The sequence below is a fragment of the Erpetoichthys calabaricus genome, chromosome 6, assembly GCF_900747795.2.
Source record: "Erpetoichthys calabaricus chromosome 6, fErpCal1.3, whole genome shotgun sequence".
NCBI classification, from domain to species: domain Eukaryota; kingdom Metazoa; phylum Chordata; class Cladistia; order Polypteriformes; family Polypteridae; genus Erpetoichthys; species Erpetoichthys calabaricus.
Window position 1 is genome coordinate 126956362 of NC_041399.2, and position 26308 is coordinate 126982669.

General features: G+C 38.5%; 2 protein-coding genes across 2 annotated transcripts in view; one reads left to right on the forward strand and one right to left on the reverse strand.

Annotated features, from left to right (window-relative positions):
* The window catches only part of LOC114643494 (polycystic kidney disease protein 1-like 1), a 246384-nt gene that overhangs the window by 126167 nt on the left and 93909 nt on the right, over positions 1–26308 (forward strand). The window contains exons 19-21 of the mRNA XM_051928890.1: positions 578–696; positions 25252–25362; positions 25978–26101. Coding sequence (XP_051784850.1) covers positions 578–696; positions 25252–25362; positions 25978–26101 — 354 coding nt within the window. The remainder of the gene's footprint in view (positions 1–577; positions 697–25251; positions 25363–25977; positions 26102–26308) is intronic.
* The window catches only part of abcb8 (ATP-binding cassette, sub-family B (MDR/TAP), member 8), an 842402-nt gene continuing 833844 nt past the window's right edge, over positions 17751–26308 (reverse strand). The window contains exon 17 of the transcript XR_007935257.1: positions 17751–17764. The gene's annotated coding sequence lies outside the window, so the exon portion shown is untranslated. The remainder of the gene's footprint in view (positions 17765–26308) is intronic.

Below are 26308 nucleotides of genomic sequence, written 5' to 3' on the forward strand. Positions count from 1 at the left end.
CACTACCAAGCTATTTGGAGAAGGTTGATCACACTTCTCCATTGACCTCACATAGAAATGGGAAACAAAGAATGAGAAGATCATCTGCTCAGTTGTACTTAAGGTTTACATTTAAAGGTATTGACATTCAAATAGAGAAAGTCCACAAATCCAACATGCCAGTTGAAGATTTCTCGTTATCATTTCCCCCTGGTTAAGTCAACAGCATTCTAAGGTCAGAGTGATTCGTTCATTAGAATATTAGTACATAGTGAATCATTTTTATTCCTGGGTTAATCAACATTAATCAGGATTATGTAACTTATCTTCCTATAGAGTAACACAGACAAATTCAGTCAGTGTTCAATGACTGGATAACACATTTTAGTTTTAAATGTAATGTGTTTCTTTTTTCTTTCACTCATTCCAGTCCCCCTCCTGTCTTTTTCACTTCCTGTCATTGTATCAGATGAAAAACTGTCTAGCAGATGTAATAGCGGTAGTGCATAAACATTGTTTTCCATACAGTCCCTACAAAACATAATATATACTATATGGTACAGTATTGATCTCTATGTTCTCATCTTTACTCACACAGCTCATAGCTGCACGTCAGAGAGCACGATACCTTCGCCTTGTTCGACCACCATCCCTTCTACAACTAAGAGAAGCACGAGAAAGAATACGGAAAGAAACACTGATACAGCAAACACTCAGGTATTCTACTGTATGAGTTTGTTTGTTGGTAATGTGATCTAATCTTTTACAAATTATGTTCTTGCTGTTTAAACTGAGGCAACAGGGTCATGCAGTTTTTATAAATGCTGTCAGCCATATTTAGGAATCAAATATCAAAACCCAGCCCAACAATTGTCTATGTCAACTTGCAAAATGTGCAAGATTTTCTACATGCACGTTGTGTCAGTTTTCCTGTTACATTTGAAACACACCCCCAGAAATGACATTTGATCAATGCAGTATTATGAGTTGATATGAAGATGTGAAGTAAGTTTATCAAGTGATACATTTAGGAAACTATGAAGGATTGATTTAAGGCCAGGCATCCTGTACATCTGAGATAGACTCTGGGTCCCTGTGAGCCTGAAAATGGATTAAAAAGCTGCAGGAAACAGATTGATAGATGAATTTAAAGAATGGGTTAATTGATGTGGTGGGAAAAATTGTTTTTTGCTTAGAACTCTTAAGCAGGGGATTTTAACAGCTGTAATGTGCCTCTTATCTATTTTAGCTTTTCTAATATTGGTGTTTCTGCATTTAAAATTAATGAAGTAGATGTTGATCTGTACACAAGAGAAATGTGAGCTATTAATATTGTAGCAGATTTCTATGTGAGTAGACCGAGAGGGAGGACATAGAAGATAACAAATGTAATCAACAAAAAAACAGTTTATTTGTTGGCCAGTTTCAAATAAGGAACTATGAACAGTGCAATTGAAACTGGTAATAACAGATTGACTGGTCTAGTCCGTTACTCAACACGAGGGTCTTCAAATACAGTATATTCAAGCATAAGTGGCAAAAAAAAGGCTCAGAAGGAAACTGAAAAGGAAATAAAGGACTTAAGAATAATATAAAGAAGGATATAAATGGTATAAGGAAAGAAATATAAGACCTGCTCAAGACAAATGAGAAGCTGCTTCAGGATATTAAGGACCAGGAGAAATGTTTAAGTAATCACTTTGAGGCAACCTTTAAAGGTATGCTAGAAAGCATTAAAGAAAAAATATAGGAAAATGTGTCAAAGTTTGAAACTAAACTTGGAGCACTTGGTGCTCAGTTTGAAGACGTTAAGCAAACATTCACAACATTGAAACAGTTGAACAACTGGCATCTACCAGTGATGGGAAAGCAACGGCTTCCAATTCCAAATGCACAGTGCTCAGAGTCAGATTAGCTTCACTGGAAGACGGATACGGAAGGAGTAATCTCAGAATCAAAGGTCTCCCTGAAAACTGTGGAAGTCCACACCCCGTGAAATTAACAGCTGAAGTGTTCTCTAAAATAATTGGAGAGAACTTTGAATCAGACACCGAGATAGCAGAAGCTTACCGCATATGTGGATAGAATGCCTCAAAACCTATAAACTTCACGGAACATTTTGAAAAATTACAATCTAACTTAAATATAATGTTACTTCTCAGACAGAAACAAGAGATTATATTTGAAAATAACCACATTCATATTTTTCCTGATTTCTCACCTTCAACAGCTGCTAAATGTGCTGCATTCTACAGAATTAAACAGCGCTTACGGAAAGCCGAGATCAGATACAGCCTCTTGTATCCTGCCAAAACAAAGTGGACATTCAAAGCAAGTTGTACATTTTTATTTCTCTAGAGCAAGCAGAAAAAGAGCTAAGAAAACTAATCCCGGCACTTATTTGAAATACAGTACAATTGTGAGTCAGATCGTTTCTTGGCAAGGCAAAGAAGACTTTACCTGTTGTTTGATCAGTTCGCAATGAGACTGGTGCCGTAATTATACATCCTATTTCCTTCATGGTCACATTTTTGTTTATGTTTTCATATATATCTATACTAAGAAAAGGCAAAGCCCTCACTGACTGACTCATCACTAATTCTCCAACTTCCCATGTAGGTAGAAGGCTGAAATTTGGCAGGCTCATTCCTTACAGCTTACTTACAAAAATTAGGCAGGTTTCATTTCGAAATTCTACGTGGAATGGTCATAACTGGAACCTGTTTTTTGTCCATATACTCTAATGGAGGAGGCGGAGTCACGTATCGCGTCATCACACCTCCTACGTAATCACGTGAACTAAAAACAAGGAAGAGATTTACAGCACGAGTCAAACGCGGGAACGAAGGTAAATGACGTTAATTTTTGAGTGTCTTTTAATACTGCGTAAGCATACATATTAACACGTGCAATTAAACATGTGCATTTACGGGGTGAATTCTCAGGCCTTAAAGCTCGCCTTTTATCAAACGCGGGAACAAAGGTAAATAACGTTAATTGTTTAGTGTCTTTTAATACTGTGTAAGTATACATATTAACACGTGTAATTAAACGTGTGCATTTACGGGGTGATTTCTCAGGCTTAAAAGCTCGCCTTTTATTAAAGTGGTAAATGCAAACTCTTTTCATTCTGAAGGGCACAAACCACGTTAGATTTCATGCTCAAGAGTAAACTCAGCACACAGCTTGGTCATATTACAACCGGTTCATTTTCCTCAGTTTAAAAAGGTTTACTTTTCTTCTTAATAAAATTTTTAAAGCAGTACTTCGCCTCTGCGAAGCGCGGGTATTTTGATATATATCAAAATATATCGCGTCCTCACGCCTCCCACATAAGCACGTGAACTGACCCGCTGCCGTTTGCAATGCCATATTCGCGAGATACAAGTTTAATGAGAAGACACGAGGTATAAACGACAGTTTGGATCACTTTGTAATAGAGTTAAAATTGCTGTAGCGAGAAACTTTTAACTGCCGGGTCATTAAATAAACCCGTGGACATCGCAACATCACACAAGAGAGCAGATCACGTGAAGTGACTGAACGCAGCAGGAGTGCTCACTTCGATGAATCAAACCTATTCAAAAAACAAATAACACAATTGATAAGGTACGAAAACAATATGAAACCGATTGTGGATTTGCGTACAGCCACTGAAACTTTGTGATGGCATGAGACTTCAGGTCACGTGTCTGCAAAAGAACGTCATTGAGGCAACTATTTTTACTGGCGGTGGCTCAGGGGAGAGAGTTTTTATTCCTCGCATCCCCGTTATACCCTCTGATCTCCCATTTCAATTGAAACGCCTCCAATTTCCACTAAGGCTGTGCTTCGCAATGACGATTAATAAGTCTCAGGAACAGACCCTACAAAAGGTTGGCATTGATTTGAGGCAAGACTGATTTTCACATAGCAAACTGTACGTTGCATGCTCAAGAGTAAGCTCAACACACAGCTTGGTCATATTACAACCAGAGGGGCGAACTGACACCGTGATATTCAAAGAGATCCTTAACAAATAATTATTGATTCATTTCCCTCAGTTTAAAAGGTTTACTTTTCTTCTTAATAAAAATATTAAAGCAGTACTTCGCCGCTGCGAAGCGCGGGTATTTTGATATATATCAAAATATATCGCGTCATCACGCCTCCCACGTAAGCACGTGAACTGACCCGCTGCCGTTTGCAATGCCATATTCGCGAGATACAAGTTTAATGATAAGACACTTTTAACTGCCGGGACTTAGCTAACATTTAATAAACCCGTGGACATCGCAACATCACACAAGAGAGCAGATCACGTGAAGTGACTGAACGCAGCAGGAGTGCTCACTTCGATGAATCAAACCTATTCAAAAAACAAATAACACAATTGATAAGGTACGAACAGAATATGAAACCGATTGTGGATTTGCGTACAGCCACTGAAACTTTGTGAGGGCACGAGACTTCAGGTCACGTGTCTGCAAAACAACCTCATTGAGGCAACTATTTTTACTGGCGGTGGCTCAGGGGAGAGAGTTTTTATTCCTCGCATCCCCGTTACACCCTCTGATCTCCCATTTCAATTCAAACGCCTACAATTTCCACTAAGGCTCTGCTTCGCAATGACAATTAATAAGTCTCAGGGGCAGACCCTACAAAAGGTTGGCATTGATTTGAGACAGGACTGCTTTTCACATGGCCAACTGTACGTTGCATGCTCATCAGTAAGCTACCACACAGCTTGGTCATATTACAAGCAGAGGGGCGAACTGACAACGTGCTATACAAAGAGATCCTTAACAAATAATTATTCATACATTTTCCCTCGGTTTAAAAAGGTTTACTTTTCTTCTTAATAAAAATTTTAAAGCAGTACTTCGCCGCTGCGAAGCGCGGGTATTTTGATATATATATGTAGATATGTGTGTGTGTATATATATATATATATATATATATATAATATAAAATATATATATATATATATATATATATATATATATATAAAATATATATATATATATATAAAATATATGTGTGTAGATATGTATATATATATATGTATATATATATGTAGATATATAAATATACTGTATATATGTATATTTATGTGTCTGTGTGTATATATGTATGTGTGTATATATATATGTATGTGTATATGTATATGTGTGTATGTATGTGTATGTATATGTTGACATATGTATATATATGTGGATGTGTATATGTATGTATATATATATATATATATATATATATATATATATATTTATATATATATATATATATCTTTGTGTATATGTAGATATGTATATATATGTATATATGTGTATGTATATATATATGTTTGTGTGTGTGTATATATTATATATATATATGACAGCAACACTCATAACAATGACAACACAATTACATATACAGTATATATATGTAGATATGTATATATATATGTGTAGATATGTATATATATATGTGTAGATATGTAGATATGCAGATATGTAAATATATATGTATATATATGTATCTGTGTGTATGTATATATATATATATATGTTTATATATGTATATATATGTATATATATATATATCTATACTAATTAATAAAAGGCAAATCCCTCCACTGACTGACTGACTGACTCATCACTAATTGTCCAACTTCCCGTGTAGGTGGAAGGCTAAAATTTGGCAGGCTGATTCCTTACAGCTTACTTACAAAAGTTACGCAGGTTTCATTTCGAAATTCAACGCGTAATGGTCATAACTGGAACCTCTTTTTTGACAATATACTGTAATGGACGGCAGCTCGATGGCCGTGGGAGGTGGAGTTGAGTGTCACGTCATCACGCCTCCCACGTAATCACGTGGAAAGACTGTGAACGCAGTAGGGAGAAATGAAGGAAGAGCCGCAAACAGCGAAGAACAAAAAATTAATTAAACAATTGAGAAGGGAGCGAAACAATAAGAAGCTAGCGAGTGAAGCGTACAAGCATGTTCATAAGGGAAACAAAGCACGGTGTAAAACGTAAGTTTAAATTAAGTTTATTGAAACGCTCCCGTTGCGGATTGCAATAACATATTCGCGAGATAAAAGAACGCAGTAGGGAGAAATGAAGGAAGAGCCTCAAACAGCGAAGAACAAAAAATTCATTAAACAATTGAGAAGGGAGCGAAACAATAAGAAGCTAGCGAGTGAAGCGTACAAGCATGTTCATAAGGGAAACAAAGCACGGCGTAAAACGTAAGTTTAAATTAAGTTTATAGAAACGCTCCCGCTGTGGATTGCAATAACATATTCGCGAGATAAAAGTTTAATGAGAAGACACGAGGTATAAACGAACCACACGCCGTAGCGCAACGTTAGGGGCAACAGTTTCAACCATTCTATGATCTGCTTCTCGCAACTGAAAGACGGCACATGGCGGATGTTAGCCGACTTGCTGACCGCAACGTTTGGGGCTTCAACTCTGGCGCTGACGATAGAGATTCGATTCCCGAGAGGGGATGCAGTGAGTGTGTATGCCTGATGAGCCCAGAATTAGGGAGAAAAACAGTGTTGCATACTCTTTGCATTATTTGAAAGTAAACTATTAAAACCATTCTATGATCAGCTTCTGGGAACAGAAAGAGGGCACGTGGCGGATGTAAGGCGACTTCCTGACCAACCACTAGCGTAACCTGGCAGGTAACCACCCATACAGTCAGATTGTGATTCAGAAAACGAATGCCATGAATGTAATTACCACGATCTACATACTGTCAAATAAACGAAACACACACCGTAGCGCGACAGCTGTGAAAAGCGAGGTTCACAAAAAAACAGATCCTTAACAAATTGTTATTGGTATATTTTCGATCCGTTTAAAAAGGTATTCTTTTCTTCTTAAAAAATTAAAAGCAGTACTTCGCCGCAACAAAGCACGAGAATTTGGCTATATATATCTGCTTCTCGCAATTAAAAGAGGGCTCGTGGCGGATTTTAGACGACGACTTCATGACCAAACATAAGTGTTACCTGCCAGGTAGGGTTACCACTTTTAATACAAAAAAAATAAGGGACGCATACTGCAGCGGGTGCCACATCCCAGTGCCAACACTTTGCAGACTCTACTTAAAAGACCCGCCCTCCTCACTGGACAGTTAAAAAGACCAATCAAACTAACGATGACATAAAGTATTACCCAATCAAAAGTAGGAAAGGAGGCATCTTCATAAAATGCGTGTGGGATGATTTGCATGAGACGCTGCTTTAAAAAAAATGATAAAAAAAAATACGGGATAAATCCCGTCCCGTATTGATTCAAAACGGGACGCGCAATGAGTGTTGCTGTCATATATATTTATATATATATATATATATATATATATATATATATATATACAGTAATCCCTCCTCCATCGCGGGGGTTGCGTTCCAGAGCCACCCGCGAAATAAGAAAATCCGCGAAGTAGAAACCATATGTTTATATGGTTATTTTTATATTGTCATGCTTGGGTCACAGATTTGCGCAGAAACACAAGAGGTTGTAGAGAGACAGGAACGTTATTCAAACACTGCAAACAAACATTTGTCTCTTTTTCAAAAGTTTAAACTGTGCTCCATGACAAGACAGAGATGACAGTTCATTCTCACAATTAAAAGAATGCAAACATATCTTCCTCTTCAAAGCAGCAAAGAAATCAATAGGGCTGTTTGGCTTGTAAGTATGCGAAGCACTGCGGCACAAAGCTGTTGAAGGCGGCAGCTCACACCCCCTCCGTCAGGAGCAGAGAGAGAGAGACAGATAAAAAAAATCAATACGTGCCCTTTGAGCTTTTAAGTATGCGAAGCACCATGCAGCATACTTAAAAGCTGCACACAGAAGGTAGCAACGTGAAGATAATCTTTCAGCATTTTTAGACGAGCGTCCGTATCGTCTAGGTGTGCGAACAGCCCCCCTGCTCACACCCCCTACGTCAGGATCACAGATAGTCAGCGCAAGAGAGAGAGAAAGAAAAGTAAGTTGGGTAGCTTCTCAGCCATCTGCCAATAGCGTCCCTTGCATGAAATCAACTGGGCAAACCAACTGAGGAAGCATGTACCAGAAATTAAAAGACCCATTGTCCTCAGAAACCCGCGAAGCAGCGAAAAATCCGCGATATATATTTAAATATGCTTACATATAAAATCCGCGATAGAGTGAAGCCGCGAAAGGCGAAGCGCGATATAGCGAGGGATTACTGTATATATATATATATATGTATATCTATATATATATATATGACAGCAACACTCATAACAATGACAACACAATTACATTGACAATCATGTTACGTTATTTTTAAAATGTTTCCTTTACTTTTTCATAACCTCTTTAACACACTACTTCTCCGCTGCGAAGCGCGGGTATTTTGCTATATATATATATGTGTATATGTGTGTGTGTATATATATGTTGATATGTGTATATATATATATATATATATATATATATATATATATATATATGTATATATATGTGGATGTGTATATGTGTATATATATATATGTATATATATGTGGATGTGTATATGTGTATATATATATATGTATATATATGTGGATGTGTATATGTGTATATATATATATATATATGTATATATATGTGGATGTGTATATGTGTATATATATATATGTATATATATGTGAATGTGTATATGTGTATATATATATATATGTATATATATGTGGATGTGTATATGTATATATATGTATATGTATATATATGTATATATATATGTATATATGTATATTTATGTTTATGTGTGTGTCTATTATATATATATAAGACAGCAACATTCATAACAATAACAACACAATTACATTGACAATCATGTTACGTTATTTTTAAAATGTTTTCTTTTCTTTGTCATAACCTCTTTAACACACTACTTCTCCGCTGCAAAGCGCGGGTATTTTGCTAGTATATATATATATATATATATATATATATATATACACAGGTGCTGGTCATAAAATTAGAATATCATGACAAAGTTGATTTCTTTCAGTAATTCCATTCAAAAAGTGAAACTTGTATATTAGATTCATTCATTACACACAGATTGATGTATTTCAAATGTTTATTTCTTTTAATGTTGATGATTATAACTGACAACTAATGAAAATCCCAAATTCAGTATCTCGGAAAATTAGAATATTAACTAAGACCAATGCAAAAAAAAGGATTTTTAGAAATGTTGGCCAACTGAAAGGTATGAACATGAAAAGTATGAGCATGTACAGCACTCAATATTTAGTTGGGGCTCCTTTGGCCTGGATTACTGCAGCAATGCGGCGTGGTATGGAGTTGATCAGTCTGTGGCACTGCTCAGGTGTTATGAGAGCCCATGTTGTTCTGATAGTGGCCTTCAGCTCTTCTGAATTGTTGGGTCTGGCGTATTGCATCTTCCTCTTCACAATACCCCATAGATTTTCTATGGGGTTAAGGTCAGGTGAGTTTGCTGGCCAATCAAGAACAGGGATACCATGGTCCTTAAACCAGGTACTGGTAGCTTTGGCACTGTGTGCAGGTGCCAGGTCCTTTTGGAAAATGAAATCTGCATCTCCATAAAGTTCGTCAGCAGCAGGAAGCATGAAGTGCTCTACAACTTCCTGGTAGACGGCTGCGTTGACCTTGGACCTCGGAAAACACAATGAACTAACACCAACAGATGACATGGCACCCCAAACCATCACTGACTGTGGAAACTTTACACTGGACCTCACGCAACATGGATTCTGTGCCTCTCCTCTCTTCCTCCAGACTCTAGGACCTTGACTTCCAAAGGAAATGCAAAATTTACTTTGATCAGAAAGCAGCAGTCCAGTCCTTTTTGTCTTTAGCCCAGGCGAGACGCTTCTGACGCTGTCTCTTGTTCAAGAGTGGCTTGACACAAGGAATGTGACAGCTGAAACCCATGTCTTGCATACGTCTGTGCGTGGTGGTTCTTGAAGCACAGACTCCAGCTGCAGTCCACTCTTTGTGAATCTCCCCCACATTTTTGAATGGGTTTTGTTTCACAATCCTCTCCAGGGTGCGGTTATCCCTATTGCTTGTACACTTTTTTTCTACCACATCTTGTCCTTCCCTTCGCCTCTCTATTAATGTGCTTGGACACAGAGCTCTGTGAACAGCCAGCCTCTTTAGCAATGACCTTTTGTGTCTTGCCCTCCTTGTGTAAGGTGTCAATGGTCGTCTTTTGGACAACTGTCAAGTCAGCAGTCTTCCCCATGATTGTGTAGCCTACAGAACTAGACTGAGAGACCATTTAAAGGCTTTTGCAGGTGTTTTGAGTTAATTAGCTGATTAGAGTGTGGCACCAGGTGTCTTCAATATTGAACCTTTTCACAATACAGTGATCCCTCGCTATATCGCGCTTCGCCTTTCGCGGCTTCACTCTATCGCGGATTTTATATGTAAGCATATTTAAATATATATCGCGGATTTTTTGCTGGTTCGCGGATTTCTGCGGACAATGGGTCTTTTAATTTCTGGTACATGCTTCCTCAGTTGGTTTGCCCAGTTGATTTCATACAAGGGACGCTATTGGCAGATGGCTGAGAAGCTACCCAGCTTACTTTTCTCTCTCTCTCTCTCTCTCTCTTGCACTGACTTTTTCTGATCCTGACGTAGGGGGATTGAGCAGGGGGGCTGTTCGCACACCTAGACGATACGGACGCTTGTCTAAAAATGCTGAAAGATTATCTTCACGTTGGCGACCTTCTGTGCAGCTGCTTCGTGAAGGCGACATGCTGCACGGTGCTTCCCATACTTAAAAGCACGAAGGGCACGTATTGATTTTTTTATCTGTCTCTCTCTCTCTCTCTTTGTCTGCTCCTGACGGAGGGGGTGTGAGCTGCCACCTTCAACAGCTTTGTGCCGCGGTGCTTCGCATACTTAAAAGCCAAACAGCACTATTGATTTGTTTGCTCCTTTGAAGAGGAAGATATGTTTGCATTCTTTTAATTGTGAGACTGAACTGTCATCTCTATCTTGTCATGGAGCACAGTTTAAACTTTTGAAAAAGAGACAAATGTTTGTTTGCAGTGTTTGAATAACGTTCCTGTCTCTCTACAACCTCCTGTGTTTCTGCGCAAATCTGTGACCCAAGCATGACAATATAAAAATAACCATATAAACATATGGTTTCTACTTCGCGGATTTTCTTATTTCGCGGGTGGCTCTGGAACGCAACCCCCGCGATGGAAGAGGGATTACTGTATTCTAATTTTCCGAGATACTGAATTTGGGACTTTCATTAGTTGTCGGTTATAATCATCAACATTAAAAGAAATAAACATTTGAAATACATCAGTCTGTGTGTAATGAATGAATCTTAATATACAAGTTTCACTTTTTGAATGGAATTACTGAAATAAATCAACTTTGTCATGATATTCTAATTTTATGACCAGCACCTGTGTGTGTGTGTGTGTGTGTGTATATATATATATATATATATATATATATATATATATATATATATATATATATATATAATTCCCCCAAGGGGGACAGTTTAACATCTTACCATTGGTTTATTATATTAGGGCTTACTGTCACACACATTATCTTCTTATCCATGGCTAACATCATTCCCTGGGTTTATTCTTTGAGGACTGTTTAAGATTGTATTTTACTAGCCAACCCGCGGCGTAGCATACGCCACATAATTATGTATTGATGGGTGAACACTTCCTGAAAGACACAGTTGTCCAAATGGGGTTGGTTTTGAGGATACGACTGTAGGTGAATGAAAAGATGGAACTCTGGAGAGGGCAACATACAATACAGCGTTTTACACGCTGCATAAAGCGATTCACATTGAAGCATAGACACTGCTAAGACCATGGGATACCCATCGCAAACTGTTTTACTCGCTGCATACAGCGATTCACATCCGCGACAAACAAATTGTTTTACACGCTGCATACAGCGATTCACATCCGTGACAAATATGATTCTTCTTAGATGGTCCTGTCGCGTCCACTCTCGCTCTCGAAGCATACACACTGCCTGGTCATGTGCCCGCTCGCAAGAGCAAGTAACAGAGACCAGCCTACCAACCATAAGACCATGGGATACCCCTCGCAAACTGTTTTACACACTGCATACAGCGATTCACATCCGCGACAGACATACTTCTTCTTATGGGGTGGGTTTGAGGATACGACTGTAAGGGAACTCTGGAGAGAGCAACATACAATTGTCCGTGACTGAAAACTGGAGGACTTCCGCCGCACCCCCACCTCCCAGTACGAGGGACGGGGCCAGACGGCGGTTGCGCGCAGAGGGCGGAATGGGGTGTGAGGGGAAGGACGTCCCAGTGAGGACAATGTATTGATGGGTGAAAAGTCATCTCTTAGTCATCGTTCAGTACGCACTGGCTGCTCATGTGCCTGCCCCCAACTCCTCACCTGAATTGCTTTCGTCTGTGTACAGTCCACATGCACTTGTGAGTCACATTGACTATTCATTTTCCAAACTCCGCCTCAGTCGGTTTTGCATCTGCTACAGTCCAAATGCACCTCGTTGACTTTTTATTGTTCTTTTTGTCCGGGCCTGGTGAGGTTTCCCGTGTTGAGTCTAATTAAGCCAAAGGCTCCACACCTGATGGTGCCCTTCCGTCAATTCATTTAAGTTTCAGCTTTGCAATCATACTCCACCCGGAACCCAAAGACTTTGGTTGCCTGGTGGATTATGGGAATAACGCCGCCGGATCGCCAGTCGGCATCGTTTATGGTCGGAACTACAATGGTATGTGATCGTCTTCAAACCTCCAAATTTCGTTCTTGATTAATGAAAACATTCTTGGCAAATGCTTTCGCTCTCCCGCAAATTGTTGGTGGGCGGGGCTCTGACGTTGCGTGTGCCATGGTCAGCTGCTTAGTGAATTGTTGGTGGGCAGGGCTCTGTGATTTAGCGTGCGTGGCTCCGTCGTGCGTATCACACGGTCTGTCTTGCGTGCTGCTTCTTGCGTGCCCTGGTCGACAAACTGTTTTACACACTGCATACAGCGATTCACATCCGCGACAAAACTGCCCGGTGGGTCATGGGAATAACACCGCCAGATTGCCAGTTGGCATTGTGTATGGTCGGAATTACGATGGTATGTGATCGTCTTCAAACTTCCGACTTTCGTTTTTGATTAAGGAAACATTCTTGGCAAATGCTTTCGCCCTCGCGCGAATTGTTGGTGGACGGGGCTCATGGAGACGAAAGCGACTTTCGCGGTGTTTGTTGCCTGGAGAGCGAGGGTGGACACGGGCTGGGGAATAAGGAGTATTGTGTAGACAAACGTTTTCCGTGTTCCTGCAGGACCATCTAAGAAGAAGCATGTTTGTTGCGGATGCGAATCGCTGTATGTAGCGTGTAAAACAGTTTACGATGGTGGACGCGGTCGTGCGTCGTAACTGAAAAGTCAACGTGGCTCAGAGGTGCATGTGGACTGTAGCAGAGACAAACGCGAATGACGCCATGTTTTGTGAGTTGTTGCGTCCGAGTTGGTGGGTGTGGCTCTGTGAGTTATCGGACGCCGTGTTTTGTGAGTTGTCGCGTCCGAGTTGTTGGGCGTGGCTCTGTGAGTTGTCGTCCTATCCCATTTGGTGGACGTGGCTCTGTCTTGCGTGCACCATGGGTGTCTTGCTCGCTGGCGGCTTAGTGAATTATATACGAGGGGGGACCCAAAAATAACCGGAAATATTTTTAAAACGTGTTTAATTTAATTTTCTGTACAAACTACAATTAGTCTCCTTCAAAGTACTCTCCATTGGCGGAAATACACTTATCTAACCATTTGTTCCATTGTTCGAAACATTTTTTAAATTCGTCTGAAGTAATGCCCATTAATGCTCTGGTCGTTTCTTGTTTTACCTCTTCGACGTCAGCAAAACGCCTTCCTTTCAAGTCTTTTTTCATCCGAGGGAACAAAAAGAAATCACACGGAGCTAAATCCGGTGAGTAGGGTGGGTGGTTCAGGGTTGTCATACCGTTTCAATAACAATAGTTTCTGCAACACTTTTTTCAAGAAGAAAACAAAATTTCACTGCCGCGCGTTGCTCATGATAATCGGCCATCGTAAAAAAAACGACGCTTGCACAAAACTACTTTTTTCAAAAAAATTCACTAAACACAAGCACAACCTTCCAGATTGATGGCACTTGGCAGACTGACTTGTGAGGAGTGTAACTAGATCGCCTTAGCGGCCCAACCACATACTACAAGTACCAACCTAACAACAACAAAATTCCAGTTATTTTTAGGTCCCCCCTCGTATATAGATGTTTATAATCTCTGTACACCGCTGCCGGGGGACTTATTTTGTTTTGGATGTACTCTGTTTCTAGGTATGTTAGAGGACTGGGACTTCGTAGAAGTTTGGTCTATCCTCACGTGGGGAGGCAGTATGGGAGGGCTGGGTGGGAGAGAAAAACAGCAAGCTATTTCTGACCTATCATTTTAATCCGTGTAATTGTGAGTGCCATCTTAACAATAGGCTTCATGGCAATAACTCCTGGAAAAATTGGAAATTCAGGTCCAAGTTATCTTATGTAATGTTCTATCTTAAATTAATCTTAAAACTACAAAGTGTTAACAAAATTTCAGAAGCAATGTCTCCATGATCATATAGTTAACATTATGAGCTGTAATGTTAAACATCTCAATCAAGAATTAAAAAGAAAGTATTCTCTCACCTAACAGGTCGAAACGCTAAAATAGTATTTTTACAGGAGACCAACTTATTAAGTAATGATCAGTTTTGGTTGCACAGATATTGGACTAGCCAAACATTTTATTCCAGCTATACAAAGAAAACTAGTGGTGTGGGAATTCTTATACATAGAAATATTTCATTTGTACTATAAGTAGTATCTGATTTTGAAGGGCGATAGATAGATAGATAGATAGATAGATAGATAGATAGATAGATAGATAGATAGATAGATAGATAGATAGATAGATAGATAGATAGATAGATACTTTATTAATCCCAAGGGGAAATTCACAAATATGTGATTGCCATGGGTAATTTTATTTAACTGTAAAATGATTTTGATAAATATCTACGCAGCAAATGTAGATGATACATATTTGCATTGATTCTTAATATGAACACACATAAAATTATAATGGTGACATTTATTGTTTTAAATCAAGACCTGGATAGGTCTCCTGCCACAGGGGAGATGACATGTAATACTACAAAAACAATTACACGGTTTGTTAACTGATCACAATTTATCAGCCCCCTGGAGATTTCTACTCACCAGTACATCACTGTTACTCAAGAATTGATTATTTCTTTATAGATCACAATTTTTTGACCACGATTACATCTTGCAAGTACGATGCTATTGTAATCTCCAACCACACATGCCCCTTTGATTATGGAGCTTAAATCACTATGCCGTACATACTCTTCTCGTAGCTTGGATCTTAACCCACTTTTATTAGCAGACGAGAACTATACAGAGTTTATATCCAAGCAAATTGATTTTTTTTTTTTTTTTTAACACTAGAATTACCAGAGCCTACGAAAAAACTCGTAAATCCGTCCCACCTTAAATTGCGTCTTAAAGCCATTTGCACATCTCCGCCAGAGTCTTTTGTCATCTAAATGTGATGATAAACAAAAGCTACTAGCAGCCAGCTATTCCATCCCCCCACCGACTTAGAATGAACTCCTAGCTCATGCCTTGCCTTGATTTGATTATTTGGGATTGAAGTGGAGTTTTACAGTGGAAATAATTCGAGCGTTATTTGGAATACACGCATTTCATGTGTGTTCCGTTTCTACAGTATAGTAGGCTGTGCAAACACATTTTTAAAACAGAAACGTTTTTCATATTCTAATAGTAAATGACAAAATGTAGGCATAAACTATATAACGTATGAAGCCTGAAGTCCATATATCAAAGAAACACTTTCACAAAAGGTACAAATAAGAGAACACGTGCGCTTTTCTTCAAAAATATAACTGCACAAAAAAAAAAAAGCCGCGTTAGCATGCCACATTGACACTCTTACTACAACTGCCGCGGTGGCGTAATGGTATCAGCTCCTGACTGGGGATCAGAGGGTGGCGAGTTCGATCCCGCACGGCTCCACTTTGAGAAGTAACCTGCTCTTATTCTTACAATTTTAGAATAGCAACATAAATTTCATTTCAGTCTGTAACAGCCGGTGTAACTTATGATACTGGTAAAGGTTAGCTTTTTTTTTTTTTTTTTTTTTATTCACTTTTCATTTTCGCAGTCGATGCATACTAACGCCCCCCCCCCCCCCCCCAAAAGGGTTCTGACACATAAACGCTGGCGAAGCTGCCTTCCTTCGTATCTCACCGTCACTTGATTTTCTTTTTATTCAGTGTTATTGAGTGTTCCTGCCAGTCCCCACATGTTGCTGTATGCTGTTTCTTTTGTACTCCAGGACATGCAGAGGAGAGAATGATTTCACATTATTTATGCCGTTTTCACATAAAGACTGCAGAATACTCGTGACTGCATTCTCGTACCAATGCACTTTTTCCATCACCTTTTCCTGTAAGAAGCAATGTACTCACTTCTCTCTATGCTGTGGTTTCTATTACACACCTGAAAGAGACAATATATGTGAAAACTTCATCGCACTAATGCAATATTATTTGAAAACGAACAGCGTCAGATCAGGTGTGAAAATTTTATGTGAGATACTGGTAAAGGTTAGCTTTTTTTTTTTTTTTTTTTTTAATTCACTTTTCATTCTCGCAGTCGATGCATACTAACATCCCCCCCCCCCCCCCCCCCCAAAAGGGTTCTGACACATAAACGCTGGCGAAGCTGCCTTCTTCGTAGCTCACATAAAATTTTCACACCTGATCTGACGCTGTTCGTTTTCAAATAATATTGCATTAGTGCGATGAAGTTTTCACATATATTGTCTCTTTCAGGTGTGTAATAGAAACCACAGCATAGAGAGAAGTGAGTACATTGCTTCTTACAGGAAAAGGTGATGGAAAAAGTGCATTGGTACGAGAATGCAGTCACGAGTATACTGCAGTCTTTATGTGAAAACAGCATAAATAATGTGAAATCATTCTCTCCTCTGCATGTCCTGGAGTACAAAAGAAACAGCATACAGCAACATGTGGGGACTGGCAGGAACACTCAATAACACTGAATAAAAAGAAAATCAAGTGACGGTGAGATACAAAGGAAGGCAGCTTCGCCAGCGTTTATGTGTCAGAACCCTTTTGGGGGGGGGGGGGCGTTAGTATGCATCGACTGCGAAAATGAAAAGTGAATTAAAAAAAAAAAAAAAAAAAAAAGCTAACCTTTACCAGTATCATAAGTTACACCGGCTGTTACAGACTGAAATGAAATTTATGTTGTTATTCTAAAATTGTAAGAATAAGAGCAGGTTACTTCTCAAAGTGGAGCCGTGCGGGATCGAACTCGCCACCCTCTGATCCCCAGTCAGGAGCTGATACCATTACGCCACCGCGGCAGTTGTAGTAAGAGTGTCAATGTGGCATGCTAACGCGGCTTTTTTTTTTTGTGCAGTTATATTTTTGAAGAAAAGCGCACGTGTTCTCTTATTTGTACCTTTTGTGAAAGTGTTTCTTTGATATATGGACTTCAGGCTTCATACGTTATATAGTTTATGCCTACATTTTGTCATTTACTATTAGAATATGAAAAACGTTTCTGTTTTAAAAATGTGTTTGCACAGCCTACTATACTGTAGAAACGGAACACACATGAAATGCGTGTATTCCAAATAACGCTCGAATTATTTCCACTATAAAACTCCACTTCAATCCCAAATAATCAAATCAAGGCATGAGCTAGGAGTTCATTCTAAGTCGGTGGGGGGATGGAATAGCTGGCTGCTAGTAGCTTTTGTTTATCATCACATTTAGATGACAAAAGACTCTGGCGGAGATGTGCAAATGGCTTTAAGACGCGATTTAAGGTGGGACGGATTTACGAGTTTTTTCGTAGGCTCTGGTAATTCTAGTGTTAAGAGACAAATACATCATCAGAGGTCTCTGCAGGAATGCTCTGGGAAACTCTGAAGGCTTTCTTAAGAGGACAGATTATTTCATATCTTTCCTACAAAAATAAATCAGAAAACAAGAAGGCATCAGAGCTAATCAGTGAAATTACCAGAATAGATCAAGAACATGCCAGGTGTCTAAATGAGGCACTTCATAGGAATAGACAGGCTTTACATTCAGGACTAAATCTCTTGACATTAAAAGAAGCAGAACAACTCATTTTTAAATCACGACTTCATTACTATGAACACAGAGAGAAGGCTAATAAGATCTTAGCTCAACAAATAAGCAGGACATTCGCAATGCAATACCAGTAATTACCAGCACCAGTAATTACCAACACAAGACACAACCTAATGCATTTTTGGATGCATTACAGATACCACAACTAGATACTTTCAGTGCAGAGGAATTGGATACACTTCTGGCACTCTCAGAATTACTAGATGCTATAAACTCACTTCAGAGTGGGAAAGCAGCAGGCCCTGATGGCTACCCTGCCGAATTTTATAAAAAAATCTCAATTAAGTTAGCTCCCCTTTTATTAGCAACATTTACAGAAGCTAGAGGCAATAATATTCTACCTCAAGCTTTTCACCAAGCATTAATTACCATCTTTTCTAAGCAAAATAAGGACTTATTGCAATGTGCATCATATAGATCAATCTCGCTTCTGAATAGTGATGTTAACATACTCCCCAAAGTTTTAGCTAGAAGGATTGAGAAAGTGCTTCCTTCAGTAATATCACAACACCAAACTGGATTTATTAAATGCAGACACTTACCTTCCAATCTTCAACACTTGTTTAATGTAATATATTCTCCCACAAAGTCTAACATCCTGGAGATATTATTGTTGGATGCAGAAAAGACATTTGATACAGTTGAATGGGACTACCTTTTCACCACACTGGAGAAATTTGGGTTTGGCCCGAACATATGTGCATAGATTAAACTACTCTATACCAATTCAGAAACTACAGTTTGTATTAACAACATTATTTCAGACTACTTCAAACCACAACGTGGTACTAGACAAGGACGCCCCCTGCCACCACTGCTATTTCCAATCGCTATCGAGCCACTGGCAGTTCACTTTCAAAATGCTTATGAGATAAAGGGGATTATCAGAGAAGGACTTGAACAGAAAATATCACTATATTCAGATGATATGGTACTATATATCAGATCCAAAAAATACTGTGCCTGCAGTCCTAACAGCACAAGCTGAATTTCAAAAGATTTCTGGATTCAAAATGAATTTGAATAAAAGTGTGCTCTTTCCAGTGAACTCTCTAGCATACAATATTAGATTGGCCACCTTAACACTAGAATTACCAGAGTCTACGAAAAAACTCGTAGATCCGGCCCACCTTAAAACCGTTCTCACCTCTCTTTTGTCTTCTAAATGTGCCGATTAAGAGGAACAGCGAGCAGCCGGCTATTCCATCCCCCACCGTCGCAGATAGTTCACTAAGTTTTCCCAGCTCATGGCTTGTCAATCTGGGAGTGACTGAACTGCTGGAGTTTTAGAATAGAAATAATAGATTGCTATTTGGAATACATGCATTTCATGCGTGTTCCGTTTCTTCAGTAATCTGTGTAAACACATTGCTAAAACAGAAACTTTTTCATATTTTAGTAATAAATGTTACAAAATGTAGAATGTGTAAAGCCCGAGTTCCTAAGATCAAATAAACACTTCCACAAAAGCTTCACACACCATATAACAGTTTCCATGGCGTAGCGCGCTAAGATTTGCTTCTCAGACTGAGTAGCTTTTCTCTGCCTCACAAACATGAGTTCAATTCCCCGCTGGGGATAAAGTGTTACTTCTTTTTTTTGTTTTTAACCTCAAACGGACATAAAATTTGTAAATTGGTATGCACTGTCAGTTAATGAGATCGTTATATTTTCATGTGGGATGCTCCTTTTAAAATATTTTTTTAACAATTGAGACTGCAATTAACATGAACAACTGTCCTTGTAAGTTATTTTTTTCAAGATCCATAACACACAGACAGACAGAGCACTGCGTAATACAGAGACAGACAGGCAGAGATATACAAACAAACAGGGAAGGCACATGTACTGAAAGAAAAAAAAAATCAACATGTGCATTGTTTCTGCAGCACTGAATGAGCTCACCCGCTCTAACATCACCCCTCCCCCGATCTGGCTCTCTAAGTAACAGCGCAAGTACAGACGCAAACCAAGTGTAATCAAGAGTACTGGTTCGATCCCCACTCACTCCTATATTTGCCGTTTTCAGTAGTAAGCTGCTCTTTTTGTTAATATTATACAGTACACACATGCACTTGATTTGTGTCTGTACTTGCGCTGTTACTTAGAGAGTCAGATCGGGGGGAGGGGTGATGTTAGAGCGGGTGAGCTTATTCAGTGCTTTTTCTTTCAGTACATGTGCCTTCCCTGTTTGTTTGTATATCTCTGCCTGTCTGTCTCTGTATTACGCAGTGCTCTGTCTGTCTGTGTGTTATGGATCTTGAAAAAAATAAGCTATAAGGACGGTTTGCTGACTTGGAGCACCACTGCCTTACTGTGCCACAGAGACGCGAGTTCGATTCCCAGCTTTGAAGAAAGTGTTTTTTTTTTCCTCAGACGGACATTGAATTTATAAATTGGTATGCACTGTAAATCGTTAACTTTAAAATGTCAATCGCGGTTATTTCTGTTGATTAATTCATGCTTTTTTACTTAGAGTCAGAACAGGAGCTTTTTCAGCTTATTCAGCTTCTGATCTGACTCAAACAGAGCCAGTATAACTTCACACCCAACCTGACGCTGTTCGTTTTCAAATAATATTGCATTACTTCGACGTTTTCTGATTGGTACTATTCGCATCATAAAATGATTTCTTCAAAACGTCACATATATTTGTCTCTTTCTTTTTTTAAAATGTGCGTTGTAGCACTCAGCAACTGGCCACCTGCATGTTCTTGCGCACACTAAACAAGACAGCGCTATATGCAATCATCAGATTCAAATGTTAAGTTATATAGCACAGAATGGAAATCAGCAGTTCTTAGCATTCCACCACGCAAGCTGTCATATCAACCGCCTACTGTAACTTGCTTTCTTTTTTCTTCGGTTATAGTCTTGAATAAAAGTGCACTTGTTTTGTTATACTTTTACATCAACATATGTTCCTGTGTTTGAGCTACATGGGCATGCTCAAAAAATACACGTATAATGCCACGAAAAGTGCAGGCAGACACTTCAGTTCGCAAGCATTGGTACGACAATGCAGTCACAAGTACACTGCAGAGCTTTAGCACGTCTTTATGTGAAAACAGCATCAGATGGGGAGTGTCTGATGATTGCATATAGCGCTGAAGTTACTGCTCTTTACTATGCTTTCCTCTGCATGTCCTGGAGTACAAAAGAAACAGCAACACGTGGGGACTGGCAATACTGGGGGAAAAAACACGCGGTCGTATGTATCGTGATGCACTGCAGAACTATAGCGCGTCTTTATGTAAAAACCGCAGTGTCAGGTGGGGGGCGGTAGGGATGGATCCTGAACGCGACTGAGACAATGAAAAGTGAATTTTAAAAAAATAAAGCTAACCTTTACAAATATCATAAATTACACCAGCTGTTACAGACTGAAATCAAATGTATCTTTTTATTCTAAAATAGTGAAAATAAGAACACTTCTCAAATGGTAGTTGTGTAGGATCGAACTCATGACCTTCTGATTCCCAGTCAGCGACTGATACTGTTACGCCACGGAAGCAGTGATAGTTAATTCATATCAATGTCTCACACTAAGGCGGGTTTTTTTGGCGGTGGCTTTTTTTTGTACCTTTTGTGAAAGTGTTTCTTTGATATTTGGACTTCAGGCTTCATACATTATATAGTTTATGCCTACATTTTGTCAATTGCTACTAGAATATATAACACGTTTCTGTTTTAACAATGTGTTTACACAGATTACTGTAGAAATGCAACACATATGAAATGCGTGTGTTTCAAATAACAATCTATTATTTCTACTCTAAAACTCCACTTCACTCCCAGATAATCAATCAAGGCAAGAGCTGGGAAAAGCCTGTTTACGTTCTAAGTCGTTGGGGGGGATGGAATAGCCAGCTGCTGGCAGCTTGTCTTTATCAGTACATTTAGATGACAAAAGACGCTGGCGGAGAGGTGAGAAAGGTTTTAAGAAGCGATTTAAGGTGGGCCGGATATATGAGTTTTTTCGTTGGCTCTGGTAATTCTAGTGTTAACTTTTATCATCGTAGATAGTTTAAATACCTGGGGGTAAACATCACAAGTAAACATGAAGCTCTTTATCAACAAACTTCTGTTGTCTGAATTGAAAAACTTAAGCAAGACTTGCATAGATTGCATCTCACTTTAGCTGGAAAAATTGAACACTGTCAAGATTAATATCCTTCCTAAGCTTCTTTTTCTTTTTCAAAGCATTTCAATATACATCAATAAATTATTTTTTAAGAAGTTAGATTCAATCAGAACCTCATTTATTTGGAATCCAAAACATTCACACATCCAAAGGGTGACCCTTCAAAGACCTAAGGCAGAAGGTGGCATGACTCTACCTAACTTTCAGTTTTATTACTCGGCGGCAAATATACAAGCTGTAAAAACGTGGACATGACACAAACAGATGAACTTACACAGGCTTGGTCCACAATAGAAATAAAATAATGCAGTACTTCTTTATATCACTTTCTTTGTACTCCAGCAAATGCAAGTCATTGCCAATATACTAACTAACAACCCAGTTGTGCTTCATTCACTCAGAATGTGGAACCAATATAGGAAGTACTTCAAGACAGAAGCTTTTATCTGTGGCACAACTGCACGATAACCACCTTTCCCCACCCTCTCAAACGTACACAGTTTTTAATGTCTGGAAAACATATGGAATTAAATCACTTACAGATTTGTACATAGATGATGTCTTTGCATCCTATGAACAATTACACTCCAAATTTAACTTTCCATTCAATACAATTCTTTAACTACATCCAAATTAGAAACTTTGCTAAACGAAATCTGCCCAATTTTCCTCACCTCCCACCAAATTCTATTCTGGAAGAAATATTGATCAGTCTTGAGGACTAAGATAGCATTTCTGTAATATATAAAAACATTCTAGAGTCCCTCCCTTTTAAAGATCCTAGAGTACAGTGAGAAAAGGATCTCTTACTCAACATTTCAGAAAAGAAATGGAAGTCAGCAATTCCCAGAATTCACTCCAGCTCCATACGCGCAAAGCATACAATTATTCAACTTAAGGTCTTTTATTGAGCACATCTGTCTTGTTTAAAATTGTCCAAAATGTTTCCAGGGCAAAATCCAACCTGTGACCATTGCAATCAAGTTCCAGCCTCATTGAGCCATGTGTTTTGGGTGTGCACCAAATTAACATCATTCTGGACCAAAATCTTTAAATGCCTTACAGACAGCCCTGGTGTCCAAATCAGTCCTAATCCACTGTGTTTGGTGTATTCCCTAGATGGGCTTAAAGTGGAGAAGGACAAACAGTTATTGCCTTTGTTTCACTATAAGCGCGTAGACTTATCTGGCTCAACTGGAAGATTCCTAACTCACATCTTTTAAGTCAGTGGGTAACTGATGTTATATACTATTTGAAATTGGAAAAAATGTAATTCTTACTTAGAGAATCTGTGCAAAAGTTTTTTAAAACCTGGCAGGATCTGATCAATAACATTTTAGAATAAACATAAAGGATTTTCTTCCCCCGTTTTTTTTTCTCTCTCTCTCTCCCTACTCCTAAAGTTTTACTCTGTCTGTTGGCCTAGCTCTCTTTCTCGTGGGTAGGGATTGATTTGATTCGAACTTAGTTTTGTCAAGTTTGGCTTGCTTGTATGGAATGTTGCTTGCTTTTAATAAATTCAATGAAATGTTAATAAGATAACGATAATAACAGATATACACCAAGTATTTACAGCTTTAACTTCTATTCCTTTATTTTTATGGTCTTGGAGAACACCCTAACTAAACTGGATCAGTTGTTTTTTGCCCCTAAAACATGCCATAACTAATTGCAATTGTTTCCACCAATTTTTCTCTGGACCCACAGCATACCAATTTAACTTTTTCTTTAATTTGCACAGTTCTTTTCACCTGTCTCAGTCTCAGCCCTTTGACTTGAATCTTCCCTTGCAAATAGAGGGCTGATGCTGTGCCTTTGTCTGTCTGTCTGTCTGTCTTTATCTCTCTCTCATCTCAGTCATCTTTAAGGTTCAGAATGCATTGTTATATGTCTTGACTAATTCCAGAATTGTTGTCTTCTTAGGTAGTGCAAATTTCTTTTAGTAGGCCTACTATTTTAAAGAGAATATTTGAAGTGATGGTTTTAAAGTAGTTATCTAGTATTGCATTTGGTATTCTGTATTTTTTATGCCGAGTACTATTGTATATCATCATCTGCTTAAGCTTGTAGCTTGGTGTTTGGGTTATTTTATCTCTGTGTGAAATACTTGGTAGAGATGTCCACAACGAGGTTTTGGATCTTTGAGGATTTGGTGTCTTGATGGATTAGGTCATCTGCCACATACCATGGGGTATTTATTGCAAGTCTTAGCAATTTGATCTGAAAGTTCTGCAACTGATTAAATACCAGTTATCTGCATGATACCATACTGGAGCAGCTTACAGAAGTTGTGAAGCAATATTTTATTCTGTAGGCTCAGATTGCTGTTTCTGGTAAAGCTAGCCAAGTGTATTTCTTGCCTTGGATAGCTTGTCTTCAAGAAAGACAGGCTCTTTCAAAATTTTGCATGTTGTCCTTGTGCCAGTGGCCATGCTAATATTTTCTATATTTTAGTGAATGTACTGTCTGAACCAGTACCAATCTCAACACCTGCATCTCCTTCTCTGTTATTTCCCTGCTTCCCAGAGATTATCGTCCTACCCTGATCCCTCCTGTTAGCCCCATTGGTTACATGGAGCCTACTAAACCCCACCTATAGCTTCTGTTACCAGCTTTCTTTTGCATGGGCTGCAGTGCCAGGACAGTTAGTCCTTTCTGCTCCATTAAGCGCTGATGTGAACACCACACTAGATGGGCCACAACAGCTCCGTAAGCTCTTGGTATTTTTTAAATACTTGTAATTGAGTAAATAACAAAATGCATTAGGACCCATGAACTTTATGTTGAGGTGTTCTTAGCCTTAAACAGTTTAATTTATTCTATTTTTTTACTTAATTGTACCTTAACAGAGAGATTATACTTCATACTCTACTGCTGCTGCTGCTCTTGTTTATAACTTATGGGAGATTTTCCACCAATCAAAATCTTGTAAATAGGGCAATTCACCATAATTTCATAAGGTAAGAGCATTGAAGTATGTGAAATGCATTATTTGGATTGAGGGATTCTGGGTTAACAAAAATTGATTAGAGTATTTTGAATTAAATTGAATTGAGGATTTGATGTAAACTAAAACAAAAGTTGTGTTTTTATTTAAAATTGAAAAAAAATTAAACTTTTACACTATATATTCTAATACTTACCATGTTTTCTAGTTTAGATGGTTGACAAATGGTCCAAGTCATTCTTTAGATTTTTTTTAAATAAAAATTGAAGAGGCTAGAGAATGAGTTTAATTTATTTTCAAGCAGAAGTGTAGTCAGAGTCACTGTTACAAGGTACATCACAGGTTACCTGGAAATCACGTTAAGTAAAAATCTAATCTGTTTTTTACAACACACATCCATCCAATGCCCTGTTGCAGGCATATAGGCCAGAAGCTTGTATAGGAAAAGAGTGTTTACTCTAAGCCTTTAGTTTAATTTATATAAGATAATGTAGGTCTTGATCTCGTGAAGAATCACATTTTCCTATTTTGACAAATAATCACTTACCAAATACTACTTTTCTGAAAAGCTTTATTTATGACTAAGACAAATAACAGAGAATTTTAACTTTACTCTTTTAATTGAAAGAAATGCAAAGAAACCATTCACTGAGCTGAACAGCACTGAGGACTGGTGGAACTGGAGCTTCACTTCTTTAATTAATGGACTGTGTTATGATTCCTTCTGCAAGAACGCTGTTACCAACACAGAGGTAAAATTCTTTACAGTTGTTTAAAAACTGCTGTAATCTTGACTAAATGCACTAAAACGTTTAGATACTATCTTGTTGACATTTTTGTATATTGTGCCTTCATACTGGATCATTAAGAAAAAAAAAGCCTAATTGTTCAAGAGATATGCAGAGTAATAGTTAGGATTGCACTTACAACTGGTGCTTAGTTATCAGTGGTCAAGTTCT